The following is an 18,979-nucleotide window of genomic DNA, read 5'->3' as shown; positions in this document are numbered from 1 at the left end:
CAGTAGAGGCCTAATTTGCCTCAGCATGGTGACTATTTTATGGGTGGTTAAGAAGAACAAACACTACCTAAATATTTATCAATGATATCGATGAAAGATACCTTTTTCTACATGGAATGTGGAGCCCAAACCAACCCCTGATGTCTTGCCTTGATGCTTCTGTGTTTACAAATTTCACTGAAAGCTTGCTGTCTGGGGAATGTCCTGTATGGCTGAGTCAGCATGGAAGACATCTTGGGTTTCAGAGTGTATACCGTATTATATCGGGTATTTAGGTCTATGATTTCCTGAGGCTGCATATAAAAATCAGCATATTGCATTAACATTTTTAGCCTCTGCAATTGTTGGTGAAGTGTGTATAAAATTAGTGAACAGAGAAATATTAGGAGGCAAAAAAATATTCATTTGTGCTTGGTTAAGAAACCACTCATGTGGGAAAGAGTCTGTGAGCACAAGGTTTGTCTTCCTCACACAATAAATGTGACTTTGTGACCTGTTAATGCGAGTCAGAATGGAGATGGGAGAGAATTATTCAAGAATTTGAAATGGAAAAAACCACCTCTCACCTCATTTTGCTGTTATATTGCAAATGAGAAAGGTACTTAATATCTACAAAAGTAAATTTTTATTGTTTGACGATACTTCAGATTGTTTTCTTTAAAAGTAGAAAAAAAATTGCAAAGAATTCCTTGCTGTATGTCTTGCTGAATTTCCGACTTCTAGCATACTAGGCAATGTGTAGTCTACACTTGGTAAATACTATTAAATAAATGAATTGACTGTATTCATTTGACCTTTAATTGACTCCTGAAAATACGTTGCAGCAGTTTTCCATTCTCTGAGTGCCGATGCTATGGTCCTAAATAGTTTGCTTCACTAATCTTGTTTCCATGGTAAAATGAATCTGCATCTTCTCTCTTGGGGTATGTAGGAGGTTGGCAGCATCTCTGTCAATTGTGAGGTCACCAGTAAGACCTGGCAGTGATGTGTGCTTCTCCAACTGCAGCTGTACAGCTTGCTTCGTGGGCTCATTCAGCTGCGCTGAAAACTCAGAACTGGGCTGGAATTGCATGAGATAAGCATCACAAGAGTTCATCACCATGGTGAGCAGCTCCCCAAACTGTCCAGTGACTAACACTTACCAACGAGGGGCATCACCGAACACACCAGCTCATTAAGTGCTAGCAGCGGTGGGTGGGGGGGGACACGGCTTGAAAGTCACCTTTTCTTTGTTGAATGTTAAAGGTCAATTCAAGCCGTTTCATACACCCAGACTTGCCTTCTGACAACCCAATATGGAGCACGTACATTTTTCTCATTTGAAACAAAAGAGATACACATTGTTAATGACTTTCAGCAACCCTAATGAGGAAGGCCCAGGGATGTTCCTTTGCTTAGGTTTTACTGTTGATTTAAACAACAGCCCTGGACCATGTGTTTGATCCTCCTGCATAACATTTCCTATTTCTTAACCTTACTCATACAGGTTAGATAGGAACAACAGCTTCCTCTGACTAATGGAAGCAGGGCTTATTTCTAGATTTTCTTCAGAGATTCTTTTAGTAAGAGAATTAATTTTTTTTAAAGTATAAAAGCTACTCTTTTTTTCCCATCAGCCTTTTCTTCCCTTCTGTCTGTTTTCTGGCTCCCTTTCTACTTTGCAGTTGTAAGATCCTGGGTTCGATTTCAAATCCTTTCTAGATAGCATCATTCATTTCTGTGTTGAAATTTTATCTCCCACAAATTTTCCGGTTTAAGAAACCCCCTTGAGCTTTATGTGTCTACTTGAATTCTGCATGTGGAAGTCTCACAGACATGCCAAACCTAGTAAGTTCTCCCCAGAAAACCATCATTCTCTCCACCCACCATTCAGTTCATCGCTGAGGTCTGGCTTTGATGTCCTCGGTACAGACTCGCATTTTCCCGTCTTTCGTACTTAAGCCAGACACTCCCAAGCCACCCTTAATCATTCTGTGGCCTGCCTCCCATCTTGGTCAGTATTGAATCTCTGACAAATTTGGGTGATTGCCCTCTGGTTTGGGTGGAAGTCCAAAATAAACCCGAAATGTGTTGAATTTTCTCCACGTCTTCAGTCTAGCCTTGACGATCTTGCACCTGGCCTATTGGGACAGATTTCAAGTTGGTCTGCTTCATTCTGCTTTCATCTTCCTCTCCGCTAAAGACCTTTTCCAAAAACAAAACAAAAGAGCAGGAATCGTTTTCTTTGGGGTTGACATCAGATCATGCTGCTTACTCTATGTTTCCAATTGCCCTCCAAGTAAAACTGAAATGTCCCGCAGGCCTGAGGGGTACCTGCTTGGTGATCAGCCATCCTGTCTGTATATTCGATTTCTCCTGCCGTTCTGTGATCCCGCCAATGGTGTGACTGTCACACTAGTTCCTTGTTTCTAAGCTCAATTCTGGCTTGCCTTTAGGTTTTCCTCACTGATCGACGTCACCCTCAGGCCAGCATTGCGGTGTCCTCCTGACTCTGCATCTTCTCATCTCCATCTTTTAAAGTGTGCCTGGACCTGCATACAGTGTGTCCCCCACAACACACACACGCATATACAACTTAGAAAATTATCTGTGTATACACATAATCTTAAAAGTCAATCCCTACTCTAAGCCTTTTTAAGTCAAAAATATAGCTTAATGTTTTTTTTTTTCTAAAGCACATTTACAGAATCAGAAAACTATTACCATTATGTAATTTTGGAATTTTTCTGACTAGAAAAGGAAGTTTGTTTTCATTAAAAGTTACTTCCAGTCCCACTTTCTTGCCCAGTCCTCGGTAAAGACAATCCACATCACATCTCTAAAGATCTCTTTATCTAGAAGAGTTCAACAGAGTCATGCCTGAGATGCCTCTCTGTGATGGCTTTCTTTCATTTTGAATGTTTTCAAGACTTACTCATGTCAAAGCTATATTTACTGCACTTCAACATTGCTAAAGAGTATTACATTATTTCTACAGTTACCAACCTATGCGTCATGACCCCTTGGGGTGGGGTGAACGGCCCTTTCACAGGGGTCACTTAACAGGTATCATTCATATCAGATAGTTACAATTTGATTAAAGGCAGTAGCAAAATTACAGCTATGAAGAGGCATTGAAAATAATTTTATGATTGGGGTTTACCGCAACATGAAGGGCTTTATTAACAGATAGCAGCGTCAGGAAGGCTAAGAACCATTTCATTCTATGAACCTACACGTGCGTACCCACTCATCAGTTGAAAGACATTTGCGTTGTTTCAATATTTGTGTTATTTTTAAAAAAAATATAGTACTAGCATCAATATCAGATCACAAGGTTTTATGTGGAGGCAATTTTTATTTAACATGGGTACAGACCTGGGGACAGAAATGTTAGATAAAAGATAACTTACCACAGGTATTTTGAAGGAATGAGCAATGGATTTCGAAAGCCGCATTTCATTTCCCTACAGGCAGCCTAACGCTTTACCTACTCCCCTTCGTCCCGCTTTTATTGAAAATAGGTTGGCTTACCTCACATAGATCCTGATTATAATTTCCCTTTCCTCTATTCCTTGACTTTCTCCTCACTTACATCTTGATATATTCCTTTTTCCCCCTCTTTTATTAGACTGTAAATAGGAATCTAGAGGATAATAATAAAATAAAATAAAATGAAAACTATTGCATCAGAATTGGACAAAAAAACAAAACAAAACAAAACAACAACAACAAAAACCACCAAAAAGGCAGAAGGAAAAGAGTATAAGCGAAGGGACAAAAAGAAGATATCCACTCATTAGCACACAGGAAATTTATAAAAGCTCTAATTGAAGCCATACTACATACATGAAGGAGCTAGTGCAGACCTCTGTAGGTCTTACGAGCTTTGCTCGTGCTGATTTAGAGGCCCTTGTTTTCTTGGTGAACTCCAGCCCCCCTGGCTCTTAGACTCTTTCTTCCTCCCATTTCCCAGCGTTCCCTGATCTCTGACAGGAGGGATTGAATGAAGATATCCCAAATAGGGCTGAGTGTTCCAAGGCCTCTCACTCTGTGCACAATGTCTGGCTGTGGCCTCTATTTGTTCCCATCTGCTGTAGGAAAAAGCTTCTCTGATGACGGCCGAGCAAGGCACTGATCTATGAGTAAAGCAGAGTGTCATTAGGACTCATTGTATTGCTATGTTCTCTTAGTAGAACAGTCGTTTTCGGTTTTACCCTAGGTCCCTGGGTTATCTAGCCTCAGGTCTTAGTCACCCAAACAGTGCTGGATGTGGGTTCTGTGGTGATTTTGAATAACAGTGACCCCCCCCATGGGCTCATATATTTGAATGCCTGGTCATTAAGGAATGGTGCTACTTGATAGGGTTTAGGAAGTAGGGCATTGTTGGAGTGGTGTGGCCATGTTGGAGAAAGTGTGCCACTGAGAAGGAGCACAAGGAAGTATAATGGAGCCAAGTCGGGGCTCAGGTAGATAACATATTTAAAGAAAAGCCTAATGTTACATGGAATAAAGGGAGTGGTAGCCTCAGGGTAAGACCCCATCCAACTAAACTTCCAACTTGTGAAAAAGAATTAAAGGAAAACTGAGGGTTGGGTGTGGTGGCGCACAACTTTAATCCCAGCATTGGAGAGGCAGAGGCCCGTTAAGAGTTTTCTTAGTTCAAGTCCAGCTTGGTCGAAAGATCGAGTTCCAGGACAGCCAAGCTTAAGCAGTGAAGAAAATCAGAAAACAGAAAGTTGATGCAGACACAATTGAAGAAGGGGGGCATCTTCCAGCCCCAGCAAACAGCAGAACTCGATAACTTTGGCCACATGGTTATGGTTTTAGAGTCAAGGATACAAGAAAGGAGTTAGGAAATCTCCCTCCGTAGCTAAAGGAAGCAATTGAGTCCAGGCGTTGTTCTTACATGGAGGCACAGAAAAGCCATTGTGTGAAGCTGTGAAGGTGAAGCTTGGGATGCCATGGAGACTCCAAGATATTTCAGATGCCAGAACTGTGGAGTACCTGCTGAAGAAAGCTGCAGACTGGTTATGGAGTGATCTTCCCAAGAGAGAAAAGTGTATTGCTGTCAACAAAACTGAAAGGAGTTGGAGACTGAAGAGCCCTTTGACATGAGACATGGAGATGCAGAATTTAGAGTTTGTCCTGCTGCTTTAGGTCTTGCTGTGGTTCAGTATTCACCTAATATGCTCTTTCCCTCCCTTTTGGGATGGTAATTCATATTCTATATAACTGTATGTTGGAAACATGTGGTCTGCTTTTCAATTTTTATTTTACGCAGGGTTACACTTAAGAGATCACCATCAGACTTTGAACTTTGGATTATTAAACAGTGTTGAGACTGTGATAGCATATAGGGACTTTTGAGGTTTGGCTGAATGCATTTCTACATTATGATATGGCTTCAAGCTTATGTGGGCCAAGAAGTGGAATGTTGCGGTTTGAATAAGAATGGTCCCCATGGACTCATATATTTGAATGCTTGGACATTAGGGACATTAGGACATTAGGCTACTTGACAGGGGTTAGGAGGTATGGGCAAGTTAGAGTAGGTGTGGCCTTGTTGGAGGAAGTCTCTCACTGGGGGGTGGGCTTTGGGGTTTCAAATGCTCACATCAGGCCCCGGGTCCCTCTCTCCCTGCTGCCTGAAGATGAGGATGGAGAACTCTTCAGCTACCTCTCCAGCACAATGTCTGCCTGCATGTTGCCATGAGAATAATGGACTTAACCTCTGAAACTGTAAGCCAGTCCCAATTAATGTCTTCCTTTATAAGAATTGCCATGGTTATGGTATCTCTTCACAGCAATAAAACACTAAGACCAGTTCCATCTCATGAGGTGGGCCTTAAGTCAAATCACGTATTGGTTGGTTACTCCTATAAACTTTGTACTACCATTGCCCTAACATATAGCACAGGCAGAACACAGTTGTAGATCCAAGGGTTTTTGGCTGTGTTAGTGTTTATGTTTCTCCATACTAAAGATACTGGAACATAGGCACCAGTTCAGCATCTCCATGTTCAATGAGTTGTTTACGTTTTGTCTTCACGGACCTTGCTGTTAAGTTTGTGGAGTGTATCTTATAGTCTTGGCAGCAGTCTGGGTTGTTTGGGGATTCCCATGAGACCCATTTGGCTAACAAATTCATCAAATGCCATGAAAAAATATTGTCTTCTGTTGCATCCTTGATTTTTAATCTTCTAGGAGCAATTTCCATTCTTCCAATACTCACGTCTATAAAGTTAGAGCATGCATCATTTATTTAATACACATGTATTACTTATTGTTCCTCAAATTTAAACATGTTCTTACTTGGCTTGTAGACAACAGGTGCAAACATATTGTTATAATTTTCAAGTGGTTGCTTTTGCGAGTGTGAAGTGTGTGCACCGACTTCCTTTGTGCCATCTAACATCCTACATGGCCTTTCTGTATGACACATAGGCTTCTGCTAAGGATCTGTCTTTTCCCCCACTTGTACTCTCTTCTTCATATATTCTCACCACAGGTCTTATCTGAAATGCTGTTTCCTTAGGAAGGCTTTATTGGGTCACCCTCTTTAGGTTGTCATTAACTTGCTTGTTCCCATAATGATTCTTTCTACAATTTGTAATTTTTAAAGTGTATTGATCCAAATCCATGATTTTTTTGGGGGGGGGGTTGGGGTCTATGCAATTACATTAGTATCCTAGATTCATGAAGATAAGTTTTGATGTGTTTTCATCATTGAATCCTGTCTTAGTTAGGGTTTCTTTTGCTGTGAGATCATGACAACTCTCTCTTTCTCTCCTTCTCCTTCTCCTTCTCCTCCTTCTCCTTCTCCTTCTCCTTCTCCTTCTCCTTCTCCTCCTCCTCCTCCTCCTCCTTCTTCTTCTTCAAAAATAAACTTTTCTCATTTTACATACCAATCCCAGTTCCACAGCAACTCTTATAAAGGAAAACATGTCAGTGTAGTGGCACACTTACAGTTCAGAGGTTCAACCCCTTGTTATCATGATGGGACACGGTGGTATGCAGGCAGACATGGTGCTGGAGAAGTAGCCAAGAGGCCTACATCTTCTAGGCAACAGGAAGTGGTCTGAAACACTGAGCTTATATGAGATCTCCAAGCCCACCTCCACAGTGACACATTTCTGCCAACAAGACCACAACTACTCAACAAGGTCACACCTCCCAATAGTGCCACTCCATTTGGAGATCTATTTTCCTTCAGATCCCTAGGCCACATACACAGCTTGTTGTATGCCAGCTCTCCAATAAGAACACTCATAAGGAGGGCTACACAGTTGTCAGGAAGATGCAGGGGAAAAAAATGGAACAGAGTGCCTTTTGGTCGACTGGTTATAAACTAACCATAACTATAAATTCAAGTTTATAACCCGAAGAATTCGTCACTATTAATATGTATTGTCTCTAAATTAAATATTTCAGAGACAACCCAAATGATTTACTAAACTAACTATAAGCAGTGAGATTATAGTAGAATGAATGAACTCAAGTATATGACGGTCAATCTTGTCACCTAATATAAACAAATGGTAAATGGGATAGCTAATCCCAGTCATGAAACCAGCTGACATTTGGGACAGCAGTTCAGGATAAGTAGTTCATTTTCTCCCATAACCACAGACCCTGTCACGTCCATTTGTTTCTTCAATACAGAGGCCAAAACATAGCTGTTCGCCATCAGACTCGTGCATCTATGTGCCTGTGTGTGTGTGTGTTTGTATGTGTGCATATACATGGATGGTTGTACATATGTGTGCTTATGCATATGGAGGCCAGAGTACAGCCTTGGGTGTCATTTCCCAGATATTGTCCATCCAGTTTATTTTTGCAACAGTATCTCTCACTTGCACTAGACGTCAACAGATAGTTTAGTTTTTCCAACTAGGTATCCACAAGGATTTACCTGTTCTCTTCATCCCATCCTTCACCCCAGCATGGGGATCCTAAGTACGTGCCTACCAACATGCTTATTTTTTTCACATTGGATGTAGAGACTGGGCTCATGCAAGCACTTTGCTGAGCCTTCTCCATGGCCCCAAGAAAAGATTTTCAGTCAGTTCTTAAATTCCTATCCCTGTTGCATGTCGGGGGGAACATCAGGAGAGCATAATGGTTTATAGGAAAATGGACAGAGAGCATATGTTTTGCCGCTAGATGAGGGATCTGTTCTTGTGTAAGTATCATGTAAATAAAATACGGCTGTGTTGAAAGAGCACAACACAAGAAGCCAGCATGAGGCGCCCTGCAGTGAAATCGGTAACTCTGGCCAAGAAAAGATAGAAAAGAGAGAAACCAAAGAAGCTTGTTTCCAAATGTAAACCACATAAGCGAGTCAACCCCTGGATGCCCCCTGCCCCCCCCTTCATTCTGACGTCTTCCCCTTTACGTCACTCTTCCAGTTGGACTGATGTTGTATGTCCTCACAGTTGCCACTTCTCATCTGTGCCCAAGTCTGGACCATGAATACCCCCTGCCCCTGCCCACAAGCCTGGGCACAGCCGTCTCCTCTCAGAAGTTCCCTTACTCACGGGACCATCTCCGCGCCATGTTTTAGCCCGTGCATAGACCTTAGAACTACCTGCATTCTTGTTAGACAGATATAACTTCACATTGTTCTTTTTGACTCAGAATCTTAGCAACACACAAACCCCTTCCTGCTTTCCTTGTTCTGATATGTGTTTTTTGGTGTAGGAAGCTCTCCCGTGAATTTAATCCAAAACATTCATTTGATAATTAAAATATTCATTCCCCAATCATCACAACTTCCAACTCCTGTCAGCGAGAATTTTCTTCTTGTGTGCTCTCCACAATAAGCCTTTCTTAGACTGAACAGCACCCATGTAAACTGGAACTAAATTGGAGTCCTTGGCATTTCCCAGCTTAGACTTTTCTACCTGGACCAGGACTTCCTCTGATTCGTCAACTATGGGAGCTGGAAGGATGTTCATAACGAAGAAAACCTTCTTTGTTGACTAACAGTATTGTGGGTATTGTCTACCAGGTGATTAAAGCTGATACTCTTTCACAGGCCGTTTGTGGGTCTGGAAAAGGCTCCTTCATAGAAACTGCTTAGTTCCCAAGGCTTGTACTGAGATGGGGCTTCATCCTATGCAATAATCTCTTTTTTTTCTCCAGCTTTGGCACTTAGGTGTCTGTCCAGAAAACTCTTAGGCAATATTCCAGTTTGTTTTCTACTCATGGAGTAAAACATAGACAGAAATCAAGGAATAGGCAATCGTACAGAAATTAAACAATTATTATGCAAGGTATACTTTTGTTTCAGATAAGTGGCACCTTCTTTCCTGACAATGAAAAAAGGTTTCTGGTATCGAGCCAGTGAATCCTTCTTCACAGTGAGCTGAAGCCTGATCTCTGCTTGCAAAAAGCCAGTACTAAGAAGTTTTACTTCTCAGTAAACAAGGGGTATTTGAGTGAATAGAGTGACTAATAAAATTAACACACATCGGAAGACAAATAATTATATTTCATTTTAAAAACACACATAATGATTGTTTATTGCTATTAAGAAATAAGTTATTAAACGTGAAAGTGAATATAGAATAAAAGATCCAAACATGTGTGAGTTTGTCTACACATATATAATATTCCATGATACATTTGCATGTACATCTAAAAGGATGTATGTGTTTGTGCATATGTATGTTAATTAACTAGAAATAAATCTGTACTTCTACTCATTTATAATATTTTTATTTTGGATTGGGGATGATGGTTTTCTTCTTTCTTTCTTTAACTGGATACTATGTTCAGTTATTAAAAATTTCTATTGTTATGTTCAGAAGACTTAAAAAACACAGAAGAGAGACTCAAAGACAAACTAAAAACTTAAAACATTCTTTAAAATCTTCCATGGGAAAATTATTGGGTACCTACAACTGACAGAGCCTGTGGATGAAGCCCTCAGTTCACTTGGACAGTCAACTGTGTCTTTGGCAGCTAAGGAGTCCAACCACACAAAACCATAAAGATAAAGGTCAGAACCCTCTGTGCAATGTTTTTCTCCTCTCATTGTGAGGGATAAGGCCTGGCCTTGCTGTTGATATCAAAGTTTGGATGTCTACCATCTGTGAGGTGCTGTTCTTGACATCCAGTCCCTTAGTGCAGAATTTTTTCAAGATGAGGATCATTTGAAATAGCAGTCACATGGCAAGCTTGGCTTTATGCAGTTTCCCAAAGGCAATCTGCATTTGGAGCCAGGCTTCTTTGGTTTGAATCCTGTCATCACCACGTGCTGGTTCGTAATCTTAGGACATCATAAATCTTTTGGAAACCCACTTTTTGCAACTATAAAACTAGCGAATTAGCGAGTGTGTTCCAAGATCAGTGTGCAGATTAAGTGAAGTAATGCATCTAAAGTACTTGCCACATAAGAATTCTATTTTTTGTTTGCATGTGAATGTTTAACAATAAGTTTTTTTTTAAAAAAATATAAGTAATTATATGTAGCTTGAACATGCAGGTGATGGTTAGATATTTTGTCAGTGACACAAACTAGGTCATTTGTGAAGAGGAAAGGTTAACTGAGAAATTATCTCCATCTCATTGGCTTTAGGCCTTGTTTGCGGGGCATTTTCTTTATTAATGATTGCCGTGGGGTGGCCCAGTCCACTGTGGGTGGTACTACCCTTGGCAATTGGTCATGGGTTGTAGAAGAAAGCAGGCTGAGCAATGTTCCTCCATGGTCTCCGCTTCAGTTCTTGTCTCCAGATTCCTGCCCTGGTTGAGTTCCTTCCCTCGGTGATGGACTGTTGCACTGTGGTCCAGGCATGGAAGCCAAACAAACCCCTTTCTCCCCTTGCATGGTTGTGGTCGGTATTTTATCACAGCCACAGGAAGTGGTTAGGACAATGGGTGAATAGAAAGTAGATGGGACCACGAGAAGAAATGTGCACTGTGAGAAGGGCTCAGTTCAGAGGGAACGATGATTCCTAAAATGGGATCATAGAAATGAAAGACAAAGAAAGTCGATTTCAGAGGAAACAAGATTATTGGGGTGGAATTCTGAAATGGTCTGTCTCTGAGGGGTTATTTAAGCAAAGAATTATAAAGGCAGAAAACATGTACTGACAATATGAGGAAGATTGGAATGAGGAAGACTTGTTTAGGACATGCTTGGTTCATGGACTGATGTTATTGTCATTGTGCTGATTTTGTTCAGCCATCCATATGGTTTCACGTGTGTATTTTCTCTTCATTGCTTAGGAGACACTGTCTAGCAGGATGCATCCAAAGTCTTTGGCTCTTAAAAATCTCTTCTCCCTTCTGTTATTTTCCCCTGAGCCTTAGGTGTAGGGGTTGCTTTGCAGATGTGTCATTTGGGGTTTGGGCACACGAATACCTTTGAATTTTGACCAGTTATCCCTGCCCTTAGCTCAATCTGTTGCAAAGAGAAGTTTGCCATTCCTAGACGAAGAGTCAGTGGCTGTGGCAAAGGGTCAATCACTTTCCTTCAGGGCTGTGCAGGTTATCTGATCCAAAGTGATCTATCCTGGACGCATGTACATATGTGTAGTGCTTAACAAATTCAGGAGTTTGTATACATACATATTTATATAGATATAGATGGACATGTAACAGTAATAATTAAAGAGGAGATCAGGAGTTTATGTAGAGAAGGCTGGAGCAATGTGAGGAATTGGGAGGGGGTGAGGGTAGTGAATGATATAGGGTACTCATATATGAAGTATGCACAAAAATTAAAACGTGCTGAGACAACAAGAAGTGTGGCAGTGAACAGTTTGGAATATTGGGAAATTCTGGCTATCCCTGTAATGATCCTTGGGTCAACAACTTATGGAGGTGTTGCCTTTGGGAGTTTGAGTGAAGACAGAATGGTCAGTACAGTAAACATTTCTCAGAGAGCAAATCTAGAATGATGTTTTAAAAACAAAAAAATTTCTTGGACATTTGGAACTTTTGATGTTGTTCCTCCGTGTATGAATTTTAAGTAAGCCATGCAACATTTCCAGCGTCCTGTTTTCCTGATTTTAAAGCTTCGGTATTTCCAACTGATTTCTAAGAGTCTTTCTATTATTATCCTTTTACGATTCTCTTTGAATTTTTTTTTTGGCTGTGAAAGAAAATAGAATGACTTTTATAGTCTGTTTGCTTCAAAAGTTTCCTCAAGATATTACTTGGACATATAAGGAAGGCAACACTGGAAAAGCCTCGTGGAAGAAATGAAATTTGGATTTTCCCTGGATGAAGTCATAGGTAGAGTGAATACATGCTCTTCAGAACAGAGAATTGATATGCTTTCTTTTTTTCCAGAAGAGAGCAATCAATGCATTGTGTTAAGAACAGATTTCTCTGGGTACAGATGCTTGGCCAGGCTTCCTAATTGAAGGTATGAGGCTACAACTATCCTAAAGCCCTTTGTCTCGGAAGCTCTCAGTCCACTTAGAGTGAAATGAGACAATAACTACATTAGAAAGAAGAGTGCTAGTACATAGGAGGTGTTGAATCACCAAGGAAGGCAATCAGTACTCGATATAGCAAAGTCTTTTTGATTTTGAGAAAATAATAGCTCTACACAGAGGCAGGGGTATTCTTGGAAGAACCTGGCATCTGGGATACATCAAGATGTAAAAATGCATTAACTGTTATCCTAAAATATTTCAATATAATGTTTGTCCACACAGAACATTTGTTTCTTATGTTCATATGAGATTTCAGCAGTGAAAATAAAATGAGAGAGACAGGCAATAGTTTCTCATATGCGAAAGCTTCTCGTAGCCTTACCGTGTGCACCTGCATTAACACTCTTGTGGTTATTCTCTGAGTATATAAGGGAGACACTGAAATGATCAAGTCAGAAAGGTCATTTTCTTATGATAAAAAAAACACAGCTATGCATGTGTGTATGTGCCAGCAATGTATTTCTGTACAAATTTGTATACACACAAGGAATATACAGTTGCATGAAAGGTCACTTCAGATTTTGATTATAGCAAAATTCTGTTATTTGATTAAAACACAAAGCAAATTTGAAACTGTAATTCTTTAGCCCTGTTTGATGCTCGCATTTTAAGATATGTTGCTTTACTCACAGGAGATAATATGCTATGTCAGCAACAAAAATGCCATAGAAAATAAAATCAAACAATATAAATTCAGATGACATAGGACATCAGCTATTTGCCTAAGACATTTTTACAACCACGTACCGATGCCAAATCTTTTACACTTGTGTTTAGTATCTCTCTGTTTTTATAGTATGCATTATCTTCGATCAGTAGACTGGTTTGTCCAAGACACACAAAACAGTAGACACTGTTTTGCTCCCTAAAATATTGTCCTTGTATTCTACCACCCCAAATTTAATGAGTGCATATTTTTGTTTGTATATATTTTCCCATTTATGTCCCATTCAGGCATCTTTTTAGATTGTTGCCTGCAATCTATATCTTTTTCACCACCACCCCTGTGCTTCACCCCAAGAGCAACAGCCTCATTTCATATTATTCAAATCCTCAACTCAAGATATTTTATATGCTGAAAACATTATGACTTTATCTTATCATCCAGACCCTTTTAATGCTAAAATTTAAAATTATTCTCATTGATAATAACTACGTATTTATGTTCTTAGTTTCCTATTTATATGTGTGCATAAATTAAAAAATGTTAACTCATGCTAATTAGTTTAATGTTTTTTTAATATTTATTTTTACTTAACACAGCTCCTCACCCTTCCCTGCCTGGTTCATCTATTTTGTCGCAAATTGAATTTTCTTCTTCCTTAGGTTGACTAGTCTTCTGCTGTATACACATTATTTTTTCTTTTCTTGTCTTGCCACTGATGGGCACTAAGACTGACAAGTGTAAACAATGCTACATGGGGGTGTAAATATCTCTCTAACTCAGTTGTTCTCAATCTGTGGGTTATAACCCTTTTGGAGAGGTCAAACAACCCTTCAATAGGGGTTGTATATGAGGTAGTCTGCATATCAGCAGATATTCATATTATGGTTTGTAACAGTAGCAAAGTTGTTTTTATGAAGTAGCAATGGTAATTTTATGGTTGGGGGGTCACCGCAACATCAGGAACTGCATTAAAGGGTCACGGCGTTAGGAAGGTTGAGAGACATTGCTCTAACTCATTTCATTTCCCTGATATTTATGAGCAGAATTGCCAGATCATATTTTAATACCACACTGTCACATAACCATAATATTTAGTACTTAAGTAACCTCAAATAAATTTGAATAAATGAAACAATTAATCTTGATTTACTGAAGCAGCAATATTAAAACATCAACGAACACTGACCAAATCAGTGTTCTGGATGTAATTAGAACAGGTCCGTGGCAGTATTAGCGTTCCTAAAAGGAGAGCAACATTTGTGGCAGCTTACAAAACACCAGAACTTAGAGGGAGATGTAGCAGAGCCAGCAAACAAGAAACGGCAGCCTATTTTCGCATAAGCAATGCTAAATAGAAAAATACTGAAATTCTTTTTGAAAATCCTTATTAATGGTGCCTACGTGTAGAGGTGCTGTGTATATATGTGTACATGTGTCTAGAGGCCAGAAGATAAACTCAAAGCCATCCATTTTGTGTACATATGGGTGTGGGTGGAAGTATGTGTATGAGTGTGCATATGCATGCACGTGGGTGTGTGTGTCAGAGAGAGAGAGAGCGAGAGAGCGAGTGTGTGTGTGTGTGTGTGTGTGTGTGTGTGTGTGTATGTATGTTGGAAAGAAGGTGTGTATAGGCCAGAATTCAGCAACAGATTTCTTTCATTGCTCTTTCCCTTATTTTCTGACATGGGTCTTACCGCAGGGCTTATATATGCCACAGAACTAACTTGCAGACCAACTCCAAGGATACACCTGTCACCTCCTTCCTAATGCTAAATTCTTAGCTAGTGTTCTCCAGTAAAGTCCTACAACCCTGACCTTTTACATAGATGCTGGGTAATCCAGTCTCAGGTGGTCTGTGCTTGAAGACCAAGAATTTTATCCCCAAGTTATCTGCCTAGTCCCATCTAAAAAAAAAAAAAATTTTTGAGATAGGGTTTCTCAATGGTCTGCAACTGGCCATTTAGGCAGGACTGGCTAACCAGTGAGCCCCAAGGATCTGCCTAGCTCTGTCGCCCCAAATAAACACCATCAGTCTGCAGTTTATACAGGGGTTCAGGGGTTCAAACCCACCTACTTGTGCTTGTGAAGTAAACACTTCACTGAGTAACGGCCTTAGTCTCCTGAAATTTTTATTAAATTGTGAAATAAAATAATTAATCATAAATGCCCATTACAACAGAGTAGAGACAGAAACGACTGTAAAACTTAAGTTTATTCTCTGATGCCATCATGCGAAATTTCAGAATAACTCTGGAAAGTGCGGAAGTGATGGCTATGCAGGGCCACACCGTGCTGGGATTTCCCATGAGCTTTGGTTTCCTTCTAAGCTGACGCTAAAGCAATTCTGCTGAACACTGGGCTATTTGTGCAGAGAGGTTAAAAGGGGGTTATAGTTTTTCACAGCTTGTAAAACTGCCGTGAAGATAAAACAATCTATTTTGCTAATAGAAAAAAAAAGAAGCGACTTTTCTGTGAGAACGCAGAATCATCCATGATAATGTCTTTAATGATACAGGTTAAGGATGCCACCCTTGTGTGCCACGGTGTCATGGTAGAGGTTCCTGGTCTCTGATGGAAAGTCTACAGACTGATACTTGGTGCTAATGTGCCTCAAAGGAGCTGGGGCTGGCACACAGCGTTCAGACTGTAGCTAAGCATTGCACTAATGAGTCACCCTTTATAATTATTCTAACATTCTTTTCCTTTTAAAACTGGCAATCTTGGTTTCTTAAAAAATGTCTATAGATAAAATTCTAATGTTCAAGATAACCTATATTATGGTTTCTAATTCTTAGTCAAAGAAATTGTAACAGCAAAATAGACATTTCCAGTTATACTTAGTGTGTTAATAGAGGAACGTGAAATGTAATGTTTGTATATATTCAACACATTTGTCATAATTATTGGAACAAATGTATCAGGGAGCAGGTATAGAGCGTCTAGTAGCAGACCACAGGATAAGAATATTAAGTGTGTTTTCAAACACCCTCTGTCATTTTCCTGTGAATTCACAATAATGTTCTTACAGCCCTATTGCTAATAATAAGTTACATTCCAAAATCGAATTCCAGATCTGTTCTAGGGAGCAACAAACTTTACAGGATACTACATTGCATAATATTGTAAGGAACACTTACATGAATTCGGGAGTTTAGAACCTGTTGAGTGTGCATCAGATTAAGAATTCAGAATTTGAGCTAGCTTGGCGTGTTTGCATGAGATGTCACGTCATGACTCTTTCACCAGTCATTACTGGTTGTAAGGGATGAGTGGATAAGGATGATCTACTAACCTATGACACAAGGATAGCATTTCCACAACTTCATAGTATGGATCAGTTTCTAATTCAACACTTCCCAGTCTCTTTATGTATAGATGACCTATGTCTTTAGTACCTATTACTTTGTATATTTTAATTTATCATTATATTCATCATCAAACTACAGCTAAGGCAAAACATTTAAGAGTCATTGTAACTACTTTAAAATTCAAGAGAATCATATACATACATACATCTATATTATTCACATATTATTCTAAAGGTTCTTTAGGTTAAATTTTTTTTCCCTGATGTAATTGGAGTTGCAAATCTGGAAGAAGGATCGAGGAAATGGGTGCAGAAAGGGTGTTGGGTTGAGCCATAATTCTTCAGAATCTTATTAAAGGTATGAATAACTCTGTAACATGAAGGGGCCTGCTTGTTGGGGTTTATGTCCTGCCTAGTTCCCCACAGCCAGAAAGCCCCAAAGAAAATCACAGAGGTCTCCATAAGTTATAAAACTGATTGGCCCATTAGCTCAGCCTACTTATTAGCTCTTGTAGCTTATATTAACCCATTATTCTTATCTATGTTAGCCACATGGCTCAGTACCTTTCTCAGTGGGGCAGCTCACATCTTGCTTCTTCAGTGATCTGGGCAGAACATAAACCCCAACAAGCAGGCCCCTCCATGTTACAGAATGACACTCAATGTGGGGCACCAAATGAAGGTGTAAGTCACAAATAATCCACACCAGTTTGGAATTATGATTAATAGAATGGTTATTTATTTAAAGGAAAAAAACTTATAGATCACCATCCCAGACAACAGCCCTCTGTGTGATCAGGAAAGGAGTCTAGTAGCCGGAAGTGGAGCCGGAAGCAAGAGAGCGAGCACAGGGCTCCTGCTGCCTTTTAAAGCAAATGAGACCATGTCCAAGTAGGCTGGTATCTTAAAGTCTATTGGCTGAAGGAGCAGAAGCAGCTCCTGCAGCATAACTCAAAAAATTAAATTGGTTAAGAAATTTCTATTTGCTCTAGAGCATCTCAAGTGGGAATTTGATAAAGAATAAAATGAAGTAGCATGTACTTATCCTTTCATGTTTTTTGGAAGGACATTTAATGCCCTCTAATAATGAAGTAAAATTTACATTTGAAGTTATTAGCTGCATGCAGAAATAGAAAACATAGTTATATATTTTTGTTACTGAACTAGACAATAACTATTTGTGTGTTATTTGGTATCTTTCTATCTACTAGGAATAAAGAGATAAAATCATGTCTCTTCTAAAAGAATACATGTGGAATTTTTTTAAAAAAAATCTACTACATTCATCTAAGGAAAATGCATTTTTTCAGAACAATTTCAGTTCTTAATCTTCAGTTTTGTAAGTTTACTCTTTCTGAAGGAATTATTATGCTACTTATATATAAATACTAAATTAAAATAAGCCATACACTTCATGTGGTTAATATGAAGCCAAATTAGCAACATTATATAAATAGAACTGTTGCTAAATAGTTCATACTTCAGGAAAGTATTTCTATAAAAATGCCTGCTAAGGTGTTAACATGGTAAATTATATATTATTTATAGGTTGGGCTGTATATTTAAATAATAAGTGCTGAGAAGAAAAACTTCTGAGTGTTTTTTGTGGAGTATTTTCCTAATTATGATGCAGTTTATATATAGTTCAAGAAGGAAAGATGCAAGTGCCTAGGCTTACCCTCAACACATAACAAAAATACAAACTGGTTATTTTTATTGGTCATACATAGCCTTGGCTTGCAGATTCTGAATTTACATGCCCAATTAGGTAAGTTTAAAATTCTATGACCTGAAGTGATAAAATAAGAAAAAGTTTCTAACATACTTAGTGGAAAGTTTAAGCCATTTTCTATATTCATTTCAATGCTCTACCTCATCATGTGCAATGATATTTTACATGAATTATTTCACTAAATAGAGGTTGTCAAGAAGTTGGACTGTGTGGTGCCTGCAATTAAAAACTGCTTCGCTATTGCTGGACATGTTGTTCATGTTAGTGACCCCATGGGTCTCCCAAAGTCAGCCTTTAACATTCCAGAATTTTTACTGTGCATCTGTTGCTGGCGCCTGGCCTCCCACCCACACAGGCTCAGCCTAACTAAATGGAGTTTCTGCTAGTGCAGTAAGTGCATCAAGATGAAGTCATACTATGAGAAGGTTGCAGAGCTAGCTTTGCAGGGAGTTTGTGTGCACATTTGTTAAAGAAAACAGCACGTGGGCGTGGAATCTGAAACCTAATTTCTAGATGGTATTTCTCACGTATCTTTTCATGTTATGTGTTCCAGATGGGCTTTATACAACTCAACGAGGACTTCATATTCATTGAGCCATTCAATGATACAATGGCCATCCTAGGTCACCCACACCGTTTATACAGGCAAAAAAGGTCCACAGAGGGAAAAGTCAGGGAGAAGTCAGCTCTTCACAGCCATCCGTGCGGTGTCATTTCAGGTAACCCGTCCTGAAAAGATTTAAGTCAACGTGTCCTTGGACAGCAGTTCTTTGAAGCATTCTGTCTCCACCTCCGTACCTCCCCTTCTCCTAGTGTGCACTCATCCTCCGTACGCTCGATCT

At 39.5% G+C, this 18,979-nt stretch overlaps 1 protein-coding gene across 1 annotated transcript in view; it reads left to right on the top strand.

Moving 5' to 3' along the window:
- The window catches only part of Adamts19 (ADAM metallopeptidase with thrombospondin type 1 motif 19), a 185,299-nt gene that overhangs the window by 21,182 nt on the left and 145,138 nt on the right, over positions 1-18,979 (top strand). Inside the window, exon 3 of the mRNA XM_087896043.1 lies at positions 18,691-18,856. Within this exon, the coding sequence (XP_087752169.1) occupies positions 18,691-18,856 (166 nt within the window). The remainder of the gene's footprint in view (positions 1-18,690; positions 18,857-18,979) is intronic.

This window comes from Myodes glareolus, chromosome 13 (genome assembly GCF_982192425.1).
Source record: "Myodes glareolus chromosome 13, mMyoGla1.1, whole genome shotgun sequence".
Classification (NCBI taxonomy): Eukaryota; Metazoa; Chordata; class Mammalia; order Rodentia; family Cricetidae; genus Myodes; species Myodes glareolus.
This window is presented reverse-complemented; position numbering and strand designations above follow the sequence as displayed.